Source organism: Apteryx mantelli, chromosome 2 (assembly GCF_036417845.1).
Source record: "Apteryx mantelli isolate bAptMan1 chromosome 2, bAptMan1.hap1, whole genome shotgun sequence".
Taxonomy (NCBI): domain Eukaryota; kingdom Metazoa; phylum Chordata; class Aves; order Apterygiformes; family Apterygidae; genus Apteryx; species Apteryx mantelli.
In genome coordinates, this window is record NC_089979.1 from 113,304,711 (window position 1) to 113,323,013 (window position 18,303).

At 39.0% G+C, this 18,303-nt stretch overlaps 1 protein-coding gene across 1 annotated transcript; it reads left to right on the forward strand.

The window, feature by feature from the left end:
• Positions 1–1,092: 1,092 nt before the first annotated feature.
• On the forward strand, positions 1,093–17,918 carry TARP (TCR gamma alternate reading frame protein). The gene is made up of 7 exons (XM_067291240.1): positions 1,093–1,135; positions 3,538–3,858; positions 5,668–5,674; positions 9,470–9,510; positions 14,391–14,687; positions 15,197–15,265; positions 16,015–17,918. The coding sequence occupies exons 1-7, from the start codon at positions 1,093–1,095 to the stop codon at positions 16,146–16,148; spliced, it is 912 nt and encodes a 303-aa protein (XP_067147341.1). The 3' UTR covers positions 16,149–17,918.
• Positions 17,919–18,303: the final 385 nt, after the last annotated feature.

Genomic DNA, 18,303 nt, shown 5'->3' on the forward strand with positions numbered 1-18,303 from the left:
CCTTCTCAGGATGGCCCAACAGAGAATTAAATAGACACCTCTGTCATTATTTACCAAGAAGAGACAGACCAGTCCCACCGACACTGCTACTGCGCAGAGGCAGATGTTTCTCTTTGACTGTCTTTTGCCTGAAACTCTGCAGTCATGGATGCCTTTCCTAGCCTGCCAATAACGCGTGCTTAATGCCACCTTGCTGCGCACAGCTGATGGCATAAATGAGGGAGGACAAAGCAGCTTGTCTCCCTCATGCTCAGATGGTCCCACAGCCTCTGCTAACCTGTTACAGGAGAGATCCCTCATGATGTCTGTGTGACTTTACTGAGAGGCACCTCTGCAATGGCCATTGACAAGCAGACCTCATTCGGTGCGCAGGCAACCTCTGTTTCTGAGTCTTTCTTTCCAAGAAGTGTTGGAACCTTATCTGAGCTCTGAAACTGAAATCTTGCAGCTGTATATTTCCTCCCACATTTGAACCTAAAGACTAGGCACATATTCACTGTACAGCTGCCCCAATAGGTGCAGGTTGATATGCAACAAGCTCATGTGCCACTTCCGTGGGGGACACCACTGGCACAGGGGCATCCTGGCCATTTCAGTGCGCTGGAGCTGTGTAACTGAGCTGAAGCAGCAAAATGAGGTCCCTGATGGGATGGTGGGCTGCCTCCTGCTCAGTCAGGCCGGCATTAGGGACACTGGTGAGGATCTCTGCCCAGAACCTGGCACCCCTCAGGCACTCACTGGTGGCCTCTGGGCTGGACTCTTCCCACCCTGTTACACAGCTGGAGCTGCCCTTGATTTCAACCTTTTCTCAGTGGCTCTGGCTCAAGTTTTCAAGGGTCAGAATCCTTGAATTCACAAATATTTCTCACATCTACCTGGAAACCTTCTCATCAGTTTTAGCATTTGCCAGCCTAAGTCCTTTCCCAGCCTGCAGTGTGTTTTCTGCAATTGTGGCCCCATGTGCTTGCAAACAGACCTGTCACTGGATCTGCTCAGATGAGTCACTTCCTGCTCCTGTACCATCCTGTCCCTGTCTGGGGCCCTTTTCCTTCTTCTCTGTTTCTTATCAACTGCTGAGCGTAACAAGTAAACATGTTACTGCTGGCAACTCTTATGGCCCCAATGGTTTGGTCTTGTAAGTCCTTCCTTACTTTCTTACCTTTCTAACAGGTGCTCATTGCTGCACTAGATGACATATTCCCAAATCCCTGAATTATAATTGATTATTTCTTTCTCCTTTTTTTCTTCCTAGATGGATTTGCACAAGAAATTCCCCAGCAGAGCCCTATATCCATCACCAAGTTCCAAAGAAGTGCACGTATGAGCTGTGAAATTACTAAATTACTGGAAAGTTTTGATAGCACTGTCATACACTGGTATCAACAGAAGGAAGGGAAACCCCCAGAGAGGCTACTGTACTTTTCACAAGGGAAAGCTTTTGTTGAAAGTGGCTTTCAAGAGAACAGGTACATTGTTGAAAGAGTTTCTGGCCAGGATCGGTGTGTTCTTACAATAAAAGATGTAACCCCAGACGATGCTGCCACTTACTATTGTGCCTACTGGGATGCTCACTGTGGTAGAAACTCAGAGATCATTTAGACAAAAACTCTCTCAGCATCTGAACTTTTAATGGTGTGAGACCACAGTCACTTGCCTTGTCTTGTCACTGCATTTTGGATCAGCTGCAGAAAAGCCAAACCATTTTGTGCTACCTGGGATGAATAGTACCTGTGCACAACTGTTGTTTTGAAACGTGTGCCATCATTAGCACTCTGATCATCAAAAACACATTTATCTTATTTTAAGCACAGAGAAAGTCTTTACTGCCTTAACAATTAGCATATGAATACTGGCAACTCGCTTGCTCCTTCAGTGTGGTTTGCACAATCACAAAAATGTGGCAGTCCTGGAGGGAAGCAAACGTTGAATTGATTCTGCAGTCCAGCCCCTATTCTCCCCTAGGAAAGAGAAGATGGTTAAAAAAAACAAAAGCAAAAAACCACCAAGTTGCTGAAGAAAACTTCTTGGTAATCTGAACAGTATGTTTGCCACTCCCTAGTATTTCTAAGAAAAAAACACTCTGTGTCCCCCACTGTACTTCCTTCTGGTCTACATGGAAGTGACTAAGTCCCTGGAAATATTCTTTACCTGAGGATTCTGATTCCACAAAATGCCGCATAGACCAATTTAAGTCAGAGATTTACATTTTCTTATCTACCATAGCTGATGATGTGCTGCTTATAAACTACTTCTCCTTTTATTTCATGTTAGGGAAAATAGAATAAACAGGTTTCTTTGGAAGACAGGAGAATTGCTGAAACATTTGATTTTGGTGGAGCAATTTCAAATTTTAGTGAGTTAGTAAATGGCCTTGGGTACAGCAAGCATTTCAAAGAAGAAACTGAGAGGAATAACTTTTACCTGTGCCCTTAGCACAGTATGTGCCCACTCATGAACGTGTTTCTTTTTTCTTTTTTTGATCAAGTGTGTTATTGAATACTTGAAATGCTGGACCATGACACATAATGAGCTATGGGACTTTAGAAAGAAAATCAGAGTAGGTACAAATGAAGGGTGAACACCAATAGCCTCAGTCTTGAAAGTCTTAAACACAATGTGAAGTTTAAGCACACAAGTGCTCACTGATTTCACTGAATCCTATTGGTATCTTCAGGGCTAGTCAATGGTATGACACTCGAGCTCTTAGCCAGAAATTGGTGCCATCACATGCCTGTATTGCAATTCTGTCTTTACTTACAGGATCTCATGGCAGTTTTCCATAGAGCTTCTTCTTAATTCAGTGGATAGTACTTATTTTTTGCTCTTTTCTGCCTTCCCCATGCAGCAACTTGCAGCACCCATTACTCCCATGCTTCACCTGGACTCAGTGCTGTGGACAGCACTGCTGCTTTTCTCAGGACCCTTCTCCAGTGCTCCAGATGCAGTCTCAGGAGGCTTCCTGAATCAGGTTCCATCCTCACCAGAGCAGCTGCTGTCACGATGCTCGTTTTGCAATAATGAACTCATTGTGGACCCTGGAGGCGCTTGTCCCAAGAGGTTTCACCACCGCTAGTGCACCTTGGCGTGTCACAGGGGCCAGCACTTTGGTGCAGCCAGAGCTTTGTGGTTGCCGTGGCCTCAGTGCAGGGGAGAGTCCCCCATTTCCTTCACCCGCACTGGCTCACCCATCTCTGGTGCTCCCCACATGGAGGTAGGGGGTGCATTTTTATGGCTTAATGAACAGTGTCATTGGCTGCCACCCAAGGGAGACTCCTCCTCCTCCCATGTGGTGTCGCTTGGCTTGCACCAGGGCCTGCTTCACTCTCCTTTGACTCTCAGTGGCCACAGAGCATGAGAAGCATGTTACTGCTGGCGCTGGCAACTTCTTTTATGGCCATGATGGTTTGGTCTTGTAAGTCCTTCCTTACTTTCTTACCTTTCCTCATGGGTGCTCATTGCTGCACTAAAAGACATCTTCCCAGATCCCTGAATTCCAGCTAATAATATCATTTCTCCTTTTTTTCTTTTCCTTCCCAGATGGATTTGCACAAGAAATTTCCCAGCAGAGCCCTATATCCATCACCAAGTCTAAAGGAAGTATACGTCTGATGTGTCACTTTAAAGACTTCTCTGGAAATTTTGAAGGCACTGTCATACACTGGTATCAACAGAAGAAGGATAAAGCTCCAGACAGGGTGCTCTACCTTGTAGCAGAGAAGATGACTGTAGATAGTAACTTCCAAGAGCACAGGTATACAGTTGAAAGAGTTTCTAGCCAGAAACTGTGTATTCTTGCAATAAAAAATGTAATTGCAGAAGATGCTGCTACCTATTACTGTGCCTACTGGGATACTCACTGTAGTAGAAACTCACACATCACCTAGACAAATACTCCCTCAGCATCTGAACCACAAAGTGTTTGAAAAGATCCCAAGTTGTTTCCCTCAGTGTGGAGGAGCAGCTTGGCCTCATGTGGAGGCTCTGGAGAACCAGCACATGCTCAGCATAGACTGACTTTTTGGAGACTTTATCTGCCAAAAGCTAGAGATTTCTATTGAGAAAATACAAAGTGCAAAGGGAATGGTGCAAGGCAAATACCTAACTCAAGGCCAGTCAACCTCTACATTTCAGGTTCTTCTCCTTTCACTCAAGCATGTCAGCTGTAAGGATTTCTTTAACAAAGACAAAAAAGAGCACTTCTCCATATTCTTGTTCCCAGAAATAGCTCAGCATGTTTTACTGAAGCTTTCCAGAATCTTCAGCCTGACAAAGAAAACGGAAATAATAAGCTTTAGCCTGAAGGTTTATAAGATCTTAAGCAGAGAAAAATGAGTCTTATTTTGGTTTAAAAGTTAGCAACTGTGAGAGGAGGAAGACTTTCTACTTACTCTTCCTGAGACATGGAAATGGGTGTTTTTATTCATTCTTTCGGACCTATATCATCCCCTTTCCCCATCCTTCTTGCTTATCACTGTCTGTGTTTCACTGCCCTTCTACATGGTAGTGATGCACCTGAATGACCTCCCAAAGTTGGAGACAGCGTTACCAAAGAAGAGAGCTTTCTATGTTTAACAACAGCTTTCCACATTTATATCTCATAAGCAATACATCCCTCCTAGCTACTTCCTCAAAGTGTAGTGTTGAAAGTAAGCTCAACACTAGGTGCATGCCTGTAGATAACCTATATCTGTGGATAGACATATGCTTTGGTCCTGTATTTATGGGGTGGAGGTGCAATGAAGTAACTCCAGCTAATTAAATCAGTTTTCTATTCATATACAGTGTAGATGGGGATCCTTTATGAACCAGACAACCAGCTCCCACTACCTTTCCTTTTCATGTGCCATAAACTTTTTTCAAGTGTCTAAAGACATAGGAGGGAAAGTGAGCAGGCTTCAATTCTGCATTTACTGTGATCATTTTGGGTTCTCTTTCTGCTGACAGCACAGCACGTTGCTTCAGAAAGCGTGGGTGTGGGCACAGGAGCCAGCCTTACCCTGCTGCCCACAGGACCACACCAGCTCCCTGCGAGCTGCCAGGAGCTGGTGCCCTGCTCTCCGCTCACCTGCTGTTCATGGCAATCTGCAATGCCTCTGTTCCTAGGTGGCTGAAGGGACTTTTTGCATATAATTTTGCTGCTGCAAAGTCACCCTGCTCCTCCTGGACCTCTGTCCTCTTTTGCACTGAAAAACTGCACTTCTCCTGTTTAATTTGACACTGCTTCTTTCTGTGACATACAGTCTTTCCTGACCATTAGTATAGTGAATACAGTTAAATTTTTCATTCATTTTCCCATCACCTCATAACTCTGACAATGCCTTTTTTTTTTGAACTTGGCCTTGATTAATGTAGTCTTTTTTATCTCCTTCTTCTTGCTTCCTCTTCTCTCTGACAAACAAACAAACAAACAAACAAACAAACAAAAAAGCTTTATCTTCACTTTTATCCAGTGTCAAAACACCAGTTAACCTGAAGTTAGACATCCCACTTTGTACCTCTGGTAAGTTTTTGAAATCCTCCTGCCATCTTGCATGCTGGCCCCCATGTCCGAGAAATTCACCCACAAAGGTTTTCCTCTGCCATCAAGCCCCTCTTACTAAAGTTCCCCTTTGCTGCAGTGCCCTGATACTCTCCTCGCTTGGTTCATTGAAGTGTATCTAATTGAAGACCATTAGTCTGATGGGATGAAAAAGTACTACAAAAATTTTGACTATGTATGAGGCATCCAAAACGGCAATTACAATGAGAAGCGATAGTCTGCCCTGCCCAGAAACACTTAGAGTATCTGATAGCTTTTGTTATATCCACTCGTGTAAATTGAAAGAACTTCACTCTCAGTCTAGTTCCTCTCTGTAGCCACAAACAGTAGTATCTTTGCATTATTTTGTAGTCTTTTGGGCACACATTTGAGTCTATGTGTATGCCACACATGATCCTGAAAGCATTCAAACTCGGTTTCTTTTAACTGGCAAGTTAAACATGCAGACTATTTGACTGACTGAAGCTGGGCTTCCTCAGATGTTATCTTGGCCTGTTTTGCAAGAAGCCAGTGTGCAAAGGAAAAGTCCCTTTCCCTCACATACTGGCATAAGTAAAGGTCTCAATAAGCTGGTATTACAGAGACTGGAATAATTCCAGGAGATGGAAAGATAATAACTATGTACCGAGTGCAGAAAATAAAAGGTGCAGCTTATGGACCCCTTTGCGATGCATGGCAGAGAGTGGCTTGTCGTGTTGGCTCTCCTTCATTTCCATCTGCTGAATTTTATTAGGACAGCTGAAAAAGAACCACATCCTAGTAATACTTGATGTTACATAATTGCAGGTGAGAGGGGATCTATGCCTTTGTGAATGGGCAGGATCATTACCTTGGGGCACGTATTTTTTAACATGTGCAACCGTATGGACCTCTTTTTTTGTTTAAAACTGAAGAGAAGCCTTCACCTAGTTCTCATTCTTAGACATAAAATGGAGGCATTATCTAATAAATTTGCAATTCTTTGAGAAAGAGACTTGATCTGACGGGAATTTAGATATCAGCTGAACAACTGGGCGTAAGTCTGAAACACCTGATGTTCTCCTAACAGCCAACGACCCAGCAATCCTTCCAGCAGGTTCCAGGGACTGGTTGGAAAAATTTGTTTTTTCTGCAGTGACAGCACAGCAACAGAGCACTTCAACTTATTGTAAAGTCAAAACCTAGTGTGGAGCATCTACCTGGATCAAATACTTTGGCACAGGAACCAAACTGATTGTCTCTAGTAAGTATTGTTATTATGTATTTTGTTTTTGCCTGCTAAATTGAGTTCTCCAAAGAGATAATTAAGAAGGAAAGAGTGTAGGAAAAATAATCTGTGCAAGATAAGTTATGTTTTATCTGTGATCTATGCATGGAGCTCCAGTTGGATGGGTTGATGGGCAAGAAATAGTGGATCTGGTGAATACTGTGAGCACCTTTAGAACAGTTCCTGAATACTTATTAAGGATGGGGTAGTGGAGAAATGCAGAGAAGGTTAAAGTTTAAATATTGGTTTGTGTTTATTCCCTGTGCTGCTCCAGGGAAGAAAAACAGAACTGCCTGAAAGTTTACACAGCAACTCTCAGGGTAGCAAGTGAGAAATGCAAAAGTTTCTTGTTGCTAGAGCTGGGTCAGTCTCCATTAACTGGGGAGGAAAATTGCCGGGAATGGCACAGACTTGCAGCTCCTGGCTCTCTTGGAAATAACCGGTTTCCTTTTGCATTTGCATTCTTCTTAATTCTGTTACAACTGTGCAATGGGTAACAGGAATGCCTATTTCAGTAGAGAGTATACAGCACCACTTACAGTGTGTTGCTCAGAATATGTAAGATATTAGCTAGGTGGCTGTAAATATGTCAAGATGTAAAGAGCAGAAGACAATTCAACCCAAATTTAAAATGCTGTCAAAGCCTCTGATCAAAAATGTTCTCTGCTACAATTTGCAATGAAATTGTATTTGTCGAGAAAGGTGATTTTGCCAAAGAGAGAACAATGCAAGAACTTACCAAATGCATGAACTTAGTTAAACACATTCTGGGGCTTAGTAACTTTTGTTTAGAGAGTGGGTTTTGCATTTAAGACATAGACTTCAAACTGTGAGTTTGTGGAAATCTTTTACCTCAAAGATTCATTAGTTTTAATAGAAAGTTATGTTGATCTGCAACCAGAATAAAATATTTTGGCACTGGCACTCATGCTTTCAGGTATGTTTGTCAAAATGTTTTCAAAGCTGGAACAGTGAAATGAGGGAAAAGAATGGGTTACCTGTTTGTTTAAATCAACAAATAACTCATGAATTGTCTGGATGTCCTTCAGGAATCAGAATATAACCATATGTCATCTTAAAACAGCAGGATAGAAGTTATCTTAGAGAAAACCTAACAGACTACAGATAACAGATCTTTGTTATGGAAATCCCAGGGGTAAAAGGACTGTGCTGTGTTTGGAAACCTGAACTTTCTACTCACTACAAAAATCAAAGTGCTCCTAAGACTCTAGGACTCCTAAGTCCTTGTTAAAATTGCAGTTACTGCACTGGGTCAGGTATTCACCAACCTCCCCATCAGAGAGACCTTTTCTGTAGCCTATGAAAAGAAAGTGCAGTGCAGGAGATATTGCTAAGCATTATCATACAGTGGTATGCTGATGTAAAAATATTTGGAAGTGGAACCAAGCTGATTGTTTCAGGTAAGCGTGAAATGTAAAACCTGCAACTTCTTCAATGCGTTTCAGTGGTTAGATCCTGGCTGCATGAAGTGCTCTGCTGCTTTAGCTCCCACTGGTTTTAATCCTACCGAATGCTTGGCAGGATTTCCCCCTTAAGAGCATTTCAAGGTACAGAACACAACATAATTGTTTTGCGTTTATTTATGAAATGTGGGAAATAGAGCAACTATTGCAGCATAGAAGTATAGCTAACCCCACTATCATCTTGTTTTTAAAGATGAATCTGAGTATGGCAAAGATAACCCTCAGGGAACTAAAAGGTCCTTTTGTCTTTAACGAGGCGCATTCCACTTCTGTGAAATTTCTGAGTTATTCTCAAAGAAAATGTCAAAGCTCTGGGTTACTCAAATTCTTTGAAGAGCAAGAAGTACTCATTTAGGAGTACGCCAGACTACACTGAATGACAGGAGTTAACAGAGGGATGCCCAGAATTGTCTGAACATATTCAAGGTTGAAGGGCTACTGCCTCTTCCTAGCTTTTGCAGAAACCTTTCAGTATTTGTTAATTGTTATTATTGCTACTACCATTAAGGAAGAAAGACAAACTGTGGAAACACTGAGCTTTCCCTCCAACACGTTGGACATACATACTTAATCAAAATTATATTGTCTCAGGTTAACTTCAGGTGTTTCAGTACTTGCCTATGACTTGGCTTAATTAGTCACCTGAGATGGAAACAGTTTGCCTGATGGCAATCATCAAAAAAAAGGGTATCTGGTTGGTGGGGGCTTTGACTTTGATTCCAATGCAGTCAGGGTTCTTCTTCTTGTACTGACAAGAAAAATATTGATGGGGAGTCATGTTCTGCTCAGGTCTCAGCATAATGTTCACTAATTTTCTCTCTGATTCTATGAGTTTCTTTTAGAAGAGTAGTTCACTTAGCTAATATCTGATCAAACAGATCAAAGAGGCCTTCTGCCGGTGCTTTCACTCTCCACAAAGCACATGTGGAGCCAAGGGGATCAGTTTGCACCGTTCTTCTAAATGTTCAGAAGGCAAAAATTAGTTAAGATGAATCCTGCCTAGTTAGCACCATTGATACCTTCAAAAATCCCTGCTCCTTTTTATTTTTACTTGAGGTTTCCGCTCCTTTTTTGCTGTTCTAGGACCTAAAAATTAATTAAGCAGCAAGTCTGTTTTTCTTTAAAAATAACACTCTACCCATATAAAGAGAATAAATCTGCATGGTTATTGCAATGGCTTTATCCAATGTGTAGGAGCAGCTTCAAAGTATTTGGCTCTGGTACAAAACTCATTGTATCAGGTAGGTTACGCACTGCTTTCTGTACAATAAGATCTAGGAGCTTGGTGTGGTCACACAGAATAGTGTAATTCTAGTGCCCTGGAGGGCACTGAGCTTGGCCGGAGCCTGGGCACCAGCCCTGCATAGGGTCCTTCCTACAAGCAGCCTCGCTGATTTGTAATGTGTTGGTTTAGGATCACAAACGTTTCTGAAAAGCAGAGGTGTTTCATGTCACTTCTGAGCATAGTCCTCCTTGGAAATATGTGGACAAGCGGTCTGTAGTAGTTTCCAGAGCCCTCACATTTTGGTGGGGAAAATAGACATAGAATTCATTAAAAAGGAGAACTTTGGGGAGTTGTAAAGAGGCAAATAAACAAAGTATAAAGAGGCAAAGAAATTAAGTAAGCCTCAATGTTTAGAGCTTGCCTTCATTTTCATATTAGACAATTATTTAAATCAAGATGTTTTTTAAATCATGCGGACAAATCACTCAGCATTCCAGAAAAAACTAATTGAAGGATCTTTCTCAGTTGCAGAATCAAGAAAAAATTAGAGGAAATATCATTGCTCAATTAATGCCCCAAATAACTACAGCTGTGTTTTATTTTGTTTTTTTTTAACCAGTGACAGCAATTATCTTGAAGCTGAATTTAAAGTACATATCACTGAGGGCTCTTTGGGAATAGCAGCATTAGCTGAGATTCAGTTCAGGTTTTCTACATATGTGTAGCCAAATGAATTGACTCCCTCTATTCACATGATTATTGGGAGGAAAAGAAAAAAAAAGAAAAAAAAAAGATCCTTGTCTGGTCAAAATGTTGCAAGCAGTTTCTGTAAGAATATGCATCAGTGTGAGCTCTACAAGATATTTGGTACTGGCACAAAACTCATCGTCTCCAGTAAGTGTTTTAAACAACTCTTTTATAAGTTTTATAACGGCAAAGCAATAGAGTGAAGGTTGACAGCTCTTTAAGGTATGTGGGGAGACTTGCGGTGGGTCAGGAGTATGCTATTTTATTATCTGTGATGATTTCAGAAGTCACTGGCAAACAAGATAAGAATGTTGTGTATGAACTCAGTGCACTGAGTGCTCTCAGCTCCCGCTCACTTGAAGGGGACCTGAAAAGCTCTCAGGATCAAAGTTACTCCATTCTGTGGGACCATCCAAATAATGAGAATTAAAATCTGAGCTTAAAAAAAAAATCTTATTTCTAAACCTTACTTATAAATATTTATAGACAAACTGTAGGGGGGCTTCCTTAGAAAAAAATCCTAAAATAATTGATCTATTTAAATGCGTATCTTGAACCCCAACAAAATACCTCAATAATTGCAAGCCTAACTCCAGAGTTTTATTTGTGCAATATTGTACAGAGTCACTGCCTTAGTACAGGAGAGAAAAGACAGATGACAGCTTGTGAAATAAGTGCAAATTATATGTGCGTGCTTATATATTATTTAAAAAGTAAGGCCTGTGTACATATTTAAACCTGCCTTAGAAAACTGTTATACAAATGAAACAGCAAAATGTTTTGAAAGTTTTACTAAAACCAAAAGGACAATGGAGTAGAAGTTCATTGTTTTGAAATCCTTCAGAAAGGCTCAGATCATATGCTCAGAAAAATCAGGGTTAAACCATCTTGTTGACATCAATGACTTTACAGATCAGCCTAAAGATCCATCAAAATCTACAGCCAACTCTACATGTATATTTACATCCTTTTTTCCTAAGCATACCTACAGTTTACAGGTGTGTGTATATATATATACTCACACACATAAAAATAAATATATATAAATATATATAAATATATATATATATGGAAAACTTAATTTGTTCAGTTACTGATTGTTATCCAATTATCTGTACGTGCATATGAGACTCTCCCATGCCTGCACATGTACTCAGCTATTCAGGCACTACTTTTTGCTTGAAGCTTGTACATAATTGGAAGGAATCTGGATTTCCTCAGTATAGTGATATAAGTTAGGTGTTTCATTTAAGCTAAACATTTAGAGTCTTTTAATGGTAAATGGAAAGACATTGGCACCTCCAGAAAAGGAACTTATCCCATCTTAATAGAAGTCTCTAAAACAGGCATGATGAAATGCCAACTGGAAGCATCTCTCTCTCTCTATTCAGATTTGACAATCCAAGAGAAAAAAATCAAATTAGACAATTACATTTTAGCCTACTAAAATTAGTCAGGGTAGCTTTGAAAATCTAAAAGAAACACCTAAAATAACCATGAGGTTTTGCAGAGCAGTGTCACTGGGACAAAAGATATATCATGCTTTTTTCAAACATTCACAGCTCTGGAGCAAATAAATCATTTTGGAAATGGGGTTAATCTTGCATCCCTGGTAGGTCTAATGCATACAGAATATAAAACTAGCCCCTAAATTAATGCTAGGGGACCATAAAATTGTTAGCGATTTTATTTCTGTGAAGAAAAGAAAACTCAGTCCACATCTTCATTTCAATGACATATCTCCAAAATAAGTGAAAATTCATTAATATAAAGATTATCTTTTTGAAGGTAGAAAGTCTTATGCTTTGGTTATCTTTTCTTTTGAACAATAAGTATGAAGTACTTGAAAGAACCTCCCAGTAGTTTCTTGGGGGATGCAACGTGAAAGATTGCTCTAGAATACCCGATCATTTAAAGAAAGGTAAAGACCTTTTCACAGAAATATATGTTTGTATTAATGTATTTTCTCACAATGCACGAAAACTGTGCCACTCAGCCAAACCAACACTATAAACCCTTTGCTTCTAGCTGCTGAAAAATGGTGGTGGAGATTTACACAGGCATCTGGAGGGAGGGAGTGGTGCAAGGAGGTGAACAGCTAAATCTCTTTGCTGCCTTAAAAATCAGCCTTTAGCAGTATTTTTCTATACAACAAAGGTCAGTTTTGAAATCTGCATCTAGCTCCCACTCATAGTTAAGTGTAGACAAAAATAACTGCCCATGAGCACTGGCTATACATGCACTGCAGAAGTGTATATATTTAACCAAACCAGTCTCTTAACTTTGCTCTCCACTTCTATAATATCAAAAAGTCATTTTTGTGTGGACAAAGTCTGGCTGATTTAGACTCCTCCTAATAAGACAGGCTTTATTCCAGAGAGGCAAATGAAACAGAGACTAACTTTAAGCTTGTAGAAACAGCTCACTAATCATGGTAAAATGTGTTCAATGTTCATATGTTCGTATTGAGCACTTTTCTGAAAGCGTATCACTTTCTAGAATGCTGGTACAAACAGATATGCTATTTAGATATAGAAATATTATCTGGATATAGAACTTTCTTCTGTTTTAGTTTTGGGGGTTTTTTTTTGCTTTTCAATTGTGTTAATTCATACATTTACACAAATCTAGTATTAAAGTAATAGCATATAATGTCAACTTTCCTAGTTCAGAGCACTTTGTGATTCCATATTCCTGTCCTTATCTAGATCGTTACCTGGCCAACACATAGAATTTCTTCAAAAACAATTGCTCAAACCCATAAAATTAATATCAGATTTAAAAAGAATTATTTAGATATAGCAGATCTTCATTAATTAGCAGTGTCTTATCCAGTTTATAATGGGGACATAAACCCGCAAAGATTTGACAGCTGGGTAGGTCCATCTTTAATAAGTTATTGACAAATTTTCCATTTAGTTGTCTTTGCATAAGCATTACAAAGCAATATTAAATTCCTTTTGTCAAATAAATAAACAAAGTTATTCCAAGAAATATTACTATTATTTAATAATTGTCAAGGACTTGTGGAGACAAACACACTTTCTGACAGCTGTACCACTTGGAAGGCTGCGTGGTCTACACTGTCATGTAGTTCTCTAAATGTTTTTTTAATTCAGCTTGAAGGGAAGTTGATTATGAATATCTCCAGCAATGTTTCAGTTTCTTAACATGATTCTCAAAAATAATTTTTCAAACTCCTTTTGAAGAGATATCTCATGTTTTAAATAACCAGATTTAAGTTTATTTTTTCTAATAAAATACTCCAGAAATCTTTTGTGAGATGCTTTTAAATCTATTTCATATAAACTTTAATTCTTTATCTATCAGTTGTCATTTATTTGTTTCAATTACACAAAAGGCACTTTTTCAAAGACAACCGAACAGATGCCATAAGTCTCTTTAAAAATTTCTGATTTATTAATATCCTGGGAGACAAGATGCATGAATGAAGCACAGTCTGGATGTTAGTGTTCACTGAGCAGTTTTAAATTTAAATTATATTTCTCCACACACATGGAATAATATTAAAGTTTAGACTGAACATTCTCAGGACTCTAAGCATCTGTATATTGTCTAAACAAAAACAAGTTTACAAAATTTGGGCTGTGTCTTGTCTTCTGATTTTGAGTTTGGTTTGCTGTATTTTACTCATAAAAGCCTCTATTCATTTTATTTTCTTTCAACTGATGCATTTAAAGACAAAGTTAAAAGTCTTATTTTGTATTCTCACAGTCCTGTAATTGTTTTGGAGTGGAAACAAAAACCTGGCGTGTGGGTTCATTCAAACAGTATTTAGTATGAAGTGTGTTTGAATGCCAAGTCAGAGAGTCCATTCAGCTCAGACAAGAACTTATTTTTAGCTCAAGGACAGAAACAGCTGAAATTCACACATCCTATTATCGAAAATTCCTTTTGTACATGGCACATTTCTGTTTCCATCCTAAACATTGAATAACAAATTAGAGAATTAAAATGTTTGTTAATAAGACATTTAGGTTGCTGTTCTTAAGAAATTACCCTGTGCAGCTGAGTATCCAACCTGAAAAAATTGAAAGTACACCCAGGTGAAATATATATTTCTGTACACTATTGATCTTTCAACTCTTTATTTTATTCTTTTCTTTTTTCCTCCAAAACCAAATCCAGACAAAGGAACTAGTGCACCGAAAAGCTATGAAGTCCTGAGTAGCGAAAACGAAAATAAGCTGACATACGTTTGCCTTGTTGAGAAATTCTATCCAGAAGTTATTCGGGTGACATGGACTGAAGGAGGAGATGAAGTGATAGATAATGTAGTAAATGGAGAGGTCTGGAAATCGGATGATGACCAATACTCTATTGGAAGCTGGCTAACCGTACCAAAGGAGAACAAAAACAAGAAATATCTTTGCAAATATGAGCATGAAAGCAACGAGCAATCATTTGCCCCCCCTTCCACACAAGGTATATACTACCTTTTTAAAACAGGTATTCTCCATATTATTAAAAAAGGTATTCTACAAATTATTGTAGAACTCACTTTTTCCTCTGTAATAAAATTACATAAATAAAGTGCTCCTGAAAGGGGCTGTGCTCCTTGGTGCAACCAGAGCCAAAATGTGCATCAGGAGAAGCTACGGCCAAGGAACAGCCTCATGGACACATCCCTGAGCGGGGCAAACGCAAAGCTCTGAATTAGGGCAACAAATACCCATTTACATGTATACGAGAATTTTCCCCTTCCAATCACTCTCTGCAAATGAATCCTACTCCTGAGCATCTGCTCTGAGATGTTCTTAAGCATCCATTTTTCTTGTTTCCTTTCCATGAAAGATAGATCTTAAGTGTCCATTTTTTTGTTTAATAGTATCTTCCCATTTCACTGTTGCTGTACTGCCTCTTCTTTTCTATGTTTCACTATTGTTAAATTAAAGAAAAGCCTAATTTGGATGTTTATACTCTCTTTCCAATAGATCTTACAAAGACTGCAGAGAAACAGGACTGCAATGCAACTTCTGGTAACAGTAGGATTTTTTATGGAGGTAATTAAAATGTATTTAAACACGGGAATGCAATGCATGTCATGGAAGAATTAAATGTTGTTACACATGCTCAGAACATGATGAAAATAACCCTTCTAAATGGCCTGCAGGAAATATTTTAAGTTGCTGGTGTCTGCAACTTAAAAATGTGTAAACACTACTCTGAATTAACATCTGCTGTGGGTTATAAGAAGGGTTCTCCTTCCTTGACCTTTATTAGAATATGCTACAGGTGTTTTTCAGGCTAATATACTACATTATTAGTCCACATTAAATGCCATTGTTTTAAATAACTCAAGTTGTCAAATGCTCAAAGCTTCAGCGGATATCAGACTAGCCAACTGCCCAGCATTTCAGAAAAAGACACTTTCTTTTAGTTTGAATAGGGATTGAGGAAAAATATTAGGCATTAGCATTTTTAAAAAAAACCAGAAGGACTGGAGCAAGCACAAGATTACCTGTAATCAGTGCTGGAAGTGCTAGCAGTATGTTCCTGCCTTAACAGAGAGTAACAACCTAGCAGCATTCAGACAAACAGTTCAGTTCTAAGAAACCCGCTCGACATTGAACCTGTTAGCAGTGCAGACCTGCTCGGAGGACAGGCAGACGTTGCATTTCTTTATACACTGTTTGCTGAAAGCGATGTAATTGCAGCAATGCAGGTACTGCATCGTCTTGGTTCTGCCTATCTTTCAGGAGGCTGCAGAATATTGACAGTTAAACAACTTTTCTGTGTTTGTTTATTCCAGATCACTTAATGCACAGGACAGCGTATTTAGTGTACATAGTCCTTCTTCTGAAAAGCTCCATGTATTATGTCATTGTACTCTTCTTCGTATACAGAATGAGGACTCCAGCGAAGCACCATGGAAAGAAAACATGAGATAATGATTTTGTAAACCTTTGCTAAACAGCACTTACGTTTTCTTTGCTGTAAGCTTGTTAAGTTTGCTTTGCTGTATACTTATTCACAGGGACCCCCTTGCTCCTAGTGTTACACCACCACCACCACCACCACAAATGGGTTTTCTATCATTAGTGCACATGGCCTGTTTTGCTTTACATCTAGCAGTTTTATATCAATCTCTGCTTCTCCTAATTTTTCTGAGTATTGAAATGGGGGGGGGGCAATAGGAGTAAGGTTACGTTTCTTGTATTTTAATAGGAATTTAGTATTGCAAAATAAGGAAGGTCCTCATGTTAAAAACAGTAATGCATGCAGAGAAAGTTAAGAGTTTTAATGTTTAAGGCTTAATTAGGAGCATTCCAGTGCTGTAAAGCGACAAATATTTGTTCTTTTGACTTATAGTATTTGTCTTATATTGCTTTTAAGATTCAATTAAACACAATATTACAAAATGTTATGATTGTCTTTTTAAAAGGAAGTTTAATGAGCATAAAAGCAATTCTAAGGTGCACACCTATACAAATCTAAGAAATACACTTGGCCACAGACCAGCACTGTTAAACAAATTGTAAACCTGCACACTGTATTTTTAAAGAAACAAAACAGTTGCAATGATTGTGAACATTATTTCGTTTAGAGAAACCTTTTAAAGTTGAGTAAAACCTTAAATCTAAAGCTCTGACAGAGCAAGTGTTTTCACAAAGAGGAACAATTCTCAGATGTTGGACTCAACTCCTCACATTCCAGCTCTACAAATTTGTTCTTCTCAAAATTCTGGAGAAAAATCAGAAGTAGAAGAATTTGGATAAAGCATTTGTTCAGTTTGGGGCAACATATTATCACAGGTTTGCAGATGAGGGCACGCAGTATTTACAGTAAAAGTCCACTCACCGCATCTGTAAGGATGTAGAGAGCAATAAAAGCTTTCCTTCAGACTGTATTTGTGAGGCCCATGTTTGTCCTATAATACTTCCACTGCATGAACTAAGATGGCTAGAAAACTTGATTCATTTCTCACTGCTCACACAGACTCCCCAGGAAGCCAAAGATCCTTTAAAAAAGGTCAGTTTTCTGCTTTTCAATCTGTTAAACAGGGAACACTTTTTTACATAGAAAAATAAAAGCTAGCTCATGAAGTTTGTTTTCTATTGAACAGCTAAGCTGGGGGAAAATGTTTTCTAGGGCTCACATCATTGCAAGGGAAACAAAAATAAGTCAAGCTCAGTTCTAATAATCACAGAGGAGTAAGTTATTTTACAAAAAGCATGTTGAAGTCAATGCAACTACTTACTGCAAGTTTTGTATGTGCAATGGCTCAGAGGCCCTGAAAGTTTATTTAAACAGATATATACTGTTTACACCAAGCTTTTTATTTTATTTATTTAGCCTGAATAAGGGACAAATAGATGTTTTAAGGCTTTTGGGTGTCGGGGGAGTTGTTTGTTTAGAGGAAGGTTTGTTATTTAGTGGAAAAACCCTGTAAACTGAACCAGTCAGTACTGGTTCAGAGGAGGTGGGCTGTGATCAGCACGGGTGATAAGTGAGGACAGTTAGACCACAGCCCGTCCTGTCTGCTACCACAGTATGCTTCTAAACCGTGCTTGCTAATGGAAATACAAAATGATAAAAACCACATGCCTAAATGACATGTAAAAAAATACAGTGAAACTTACCCTTCACTGTGCAGGTCGATCTAATTGCATGCTTGTGGTAACATAACATGTAAGGGCTACATCTACTGCAAAAACATAGGTGCTCAAGAAAGTCTACAGGACTCAACATTCCTGTTTATCGTGAATGCATGCCAGAGTTATATGTTATCTAGTAAGTGCAAACTTCTGAGATCAAGAGCTGGTTAACATCTGAAAGACATGTCTTCTCAAATACACATCTTGCATCCACTGACTGAGTTCTTTTCATTTTCAGTATTATCAATGATTTCAGGCTTCTACAAGTATAGACATTACAGCTGCTCTACTTTTGTCACGGAATTGCAAGTATTAATGCAAATACTAGGAAAATAGTTACAGAATCTGGTGCTTCTAGTGAAAACAAGATGACAGAATGGGATGAACTTTTGTTCTCTGTGTTAAAGCACACAGGAGTAATTTGCAAAAATTCCTTTTTTGCA

Excerpts from the sequence above, each read along its gene's own strand:
- TARP (XM_067291240.1), top strand. The coding sequence starts at position 1,093 with ATGTTACTGCTGGCAACTCTTATGGCCCCAATGGTTTGGTCTT. Across the intron at positions 1,136-3,537 it reads GGCCCCAATGGTTTGGTCTT|ATGGATTTGCACAAGAAATT; the intron begins GTAAGTCCTTCC and ends TTTCCTTCCCAG. Across the intron at positions 15,266-16,014 it reads CAGTAGGATTTTTTATGGAG|ATCACTTAATGCACAGGACA; the intron begins GTAATTAAAATG and ends TGTTTATTCCAG.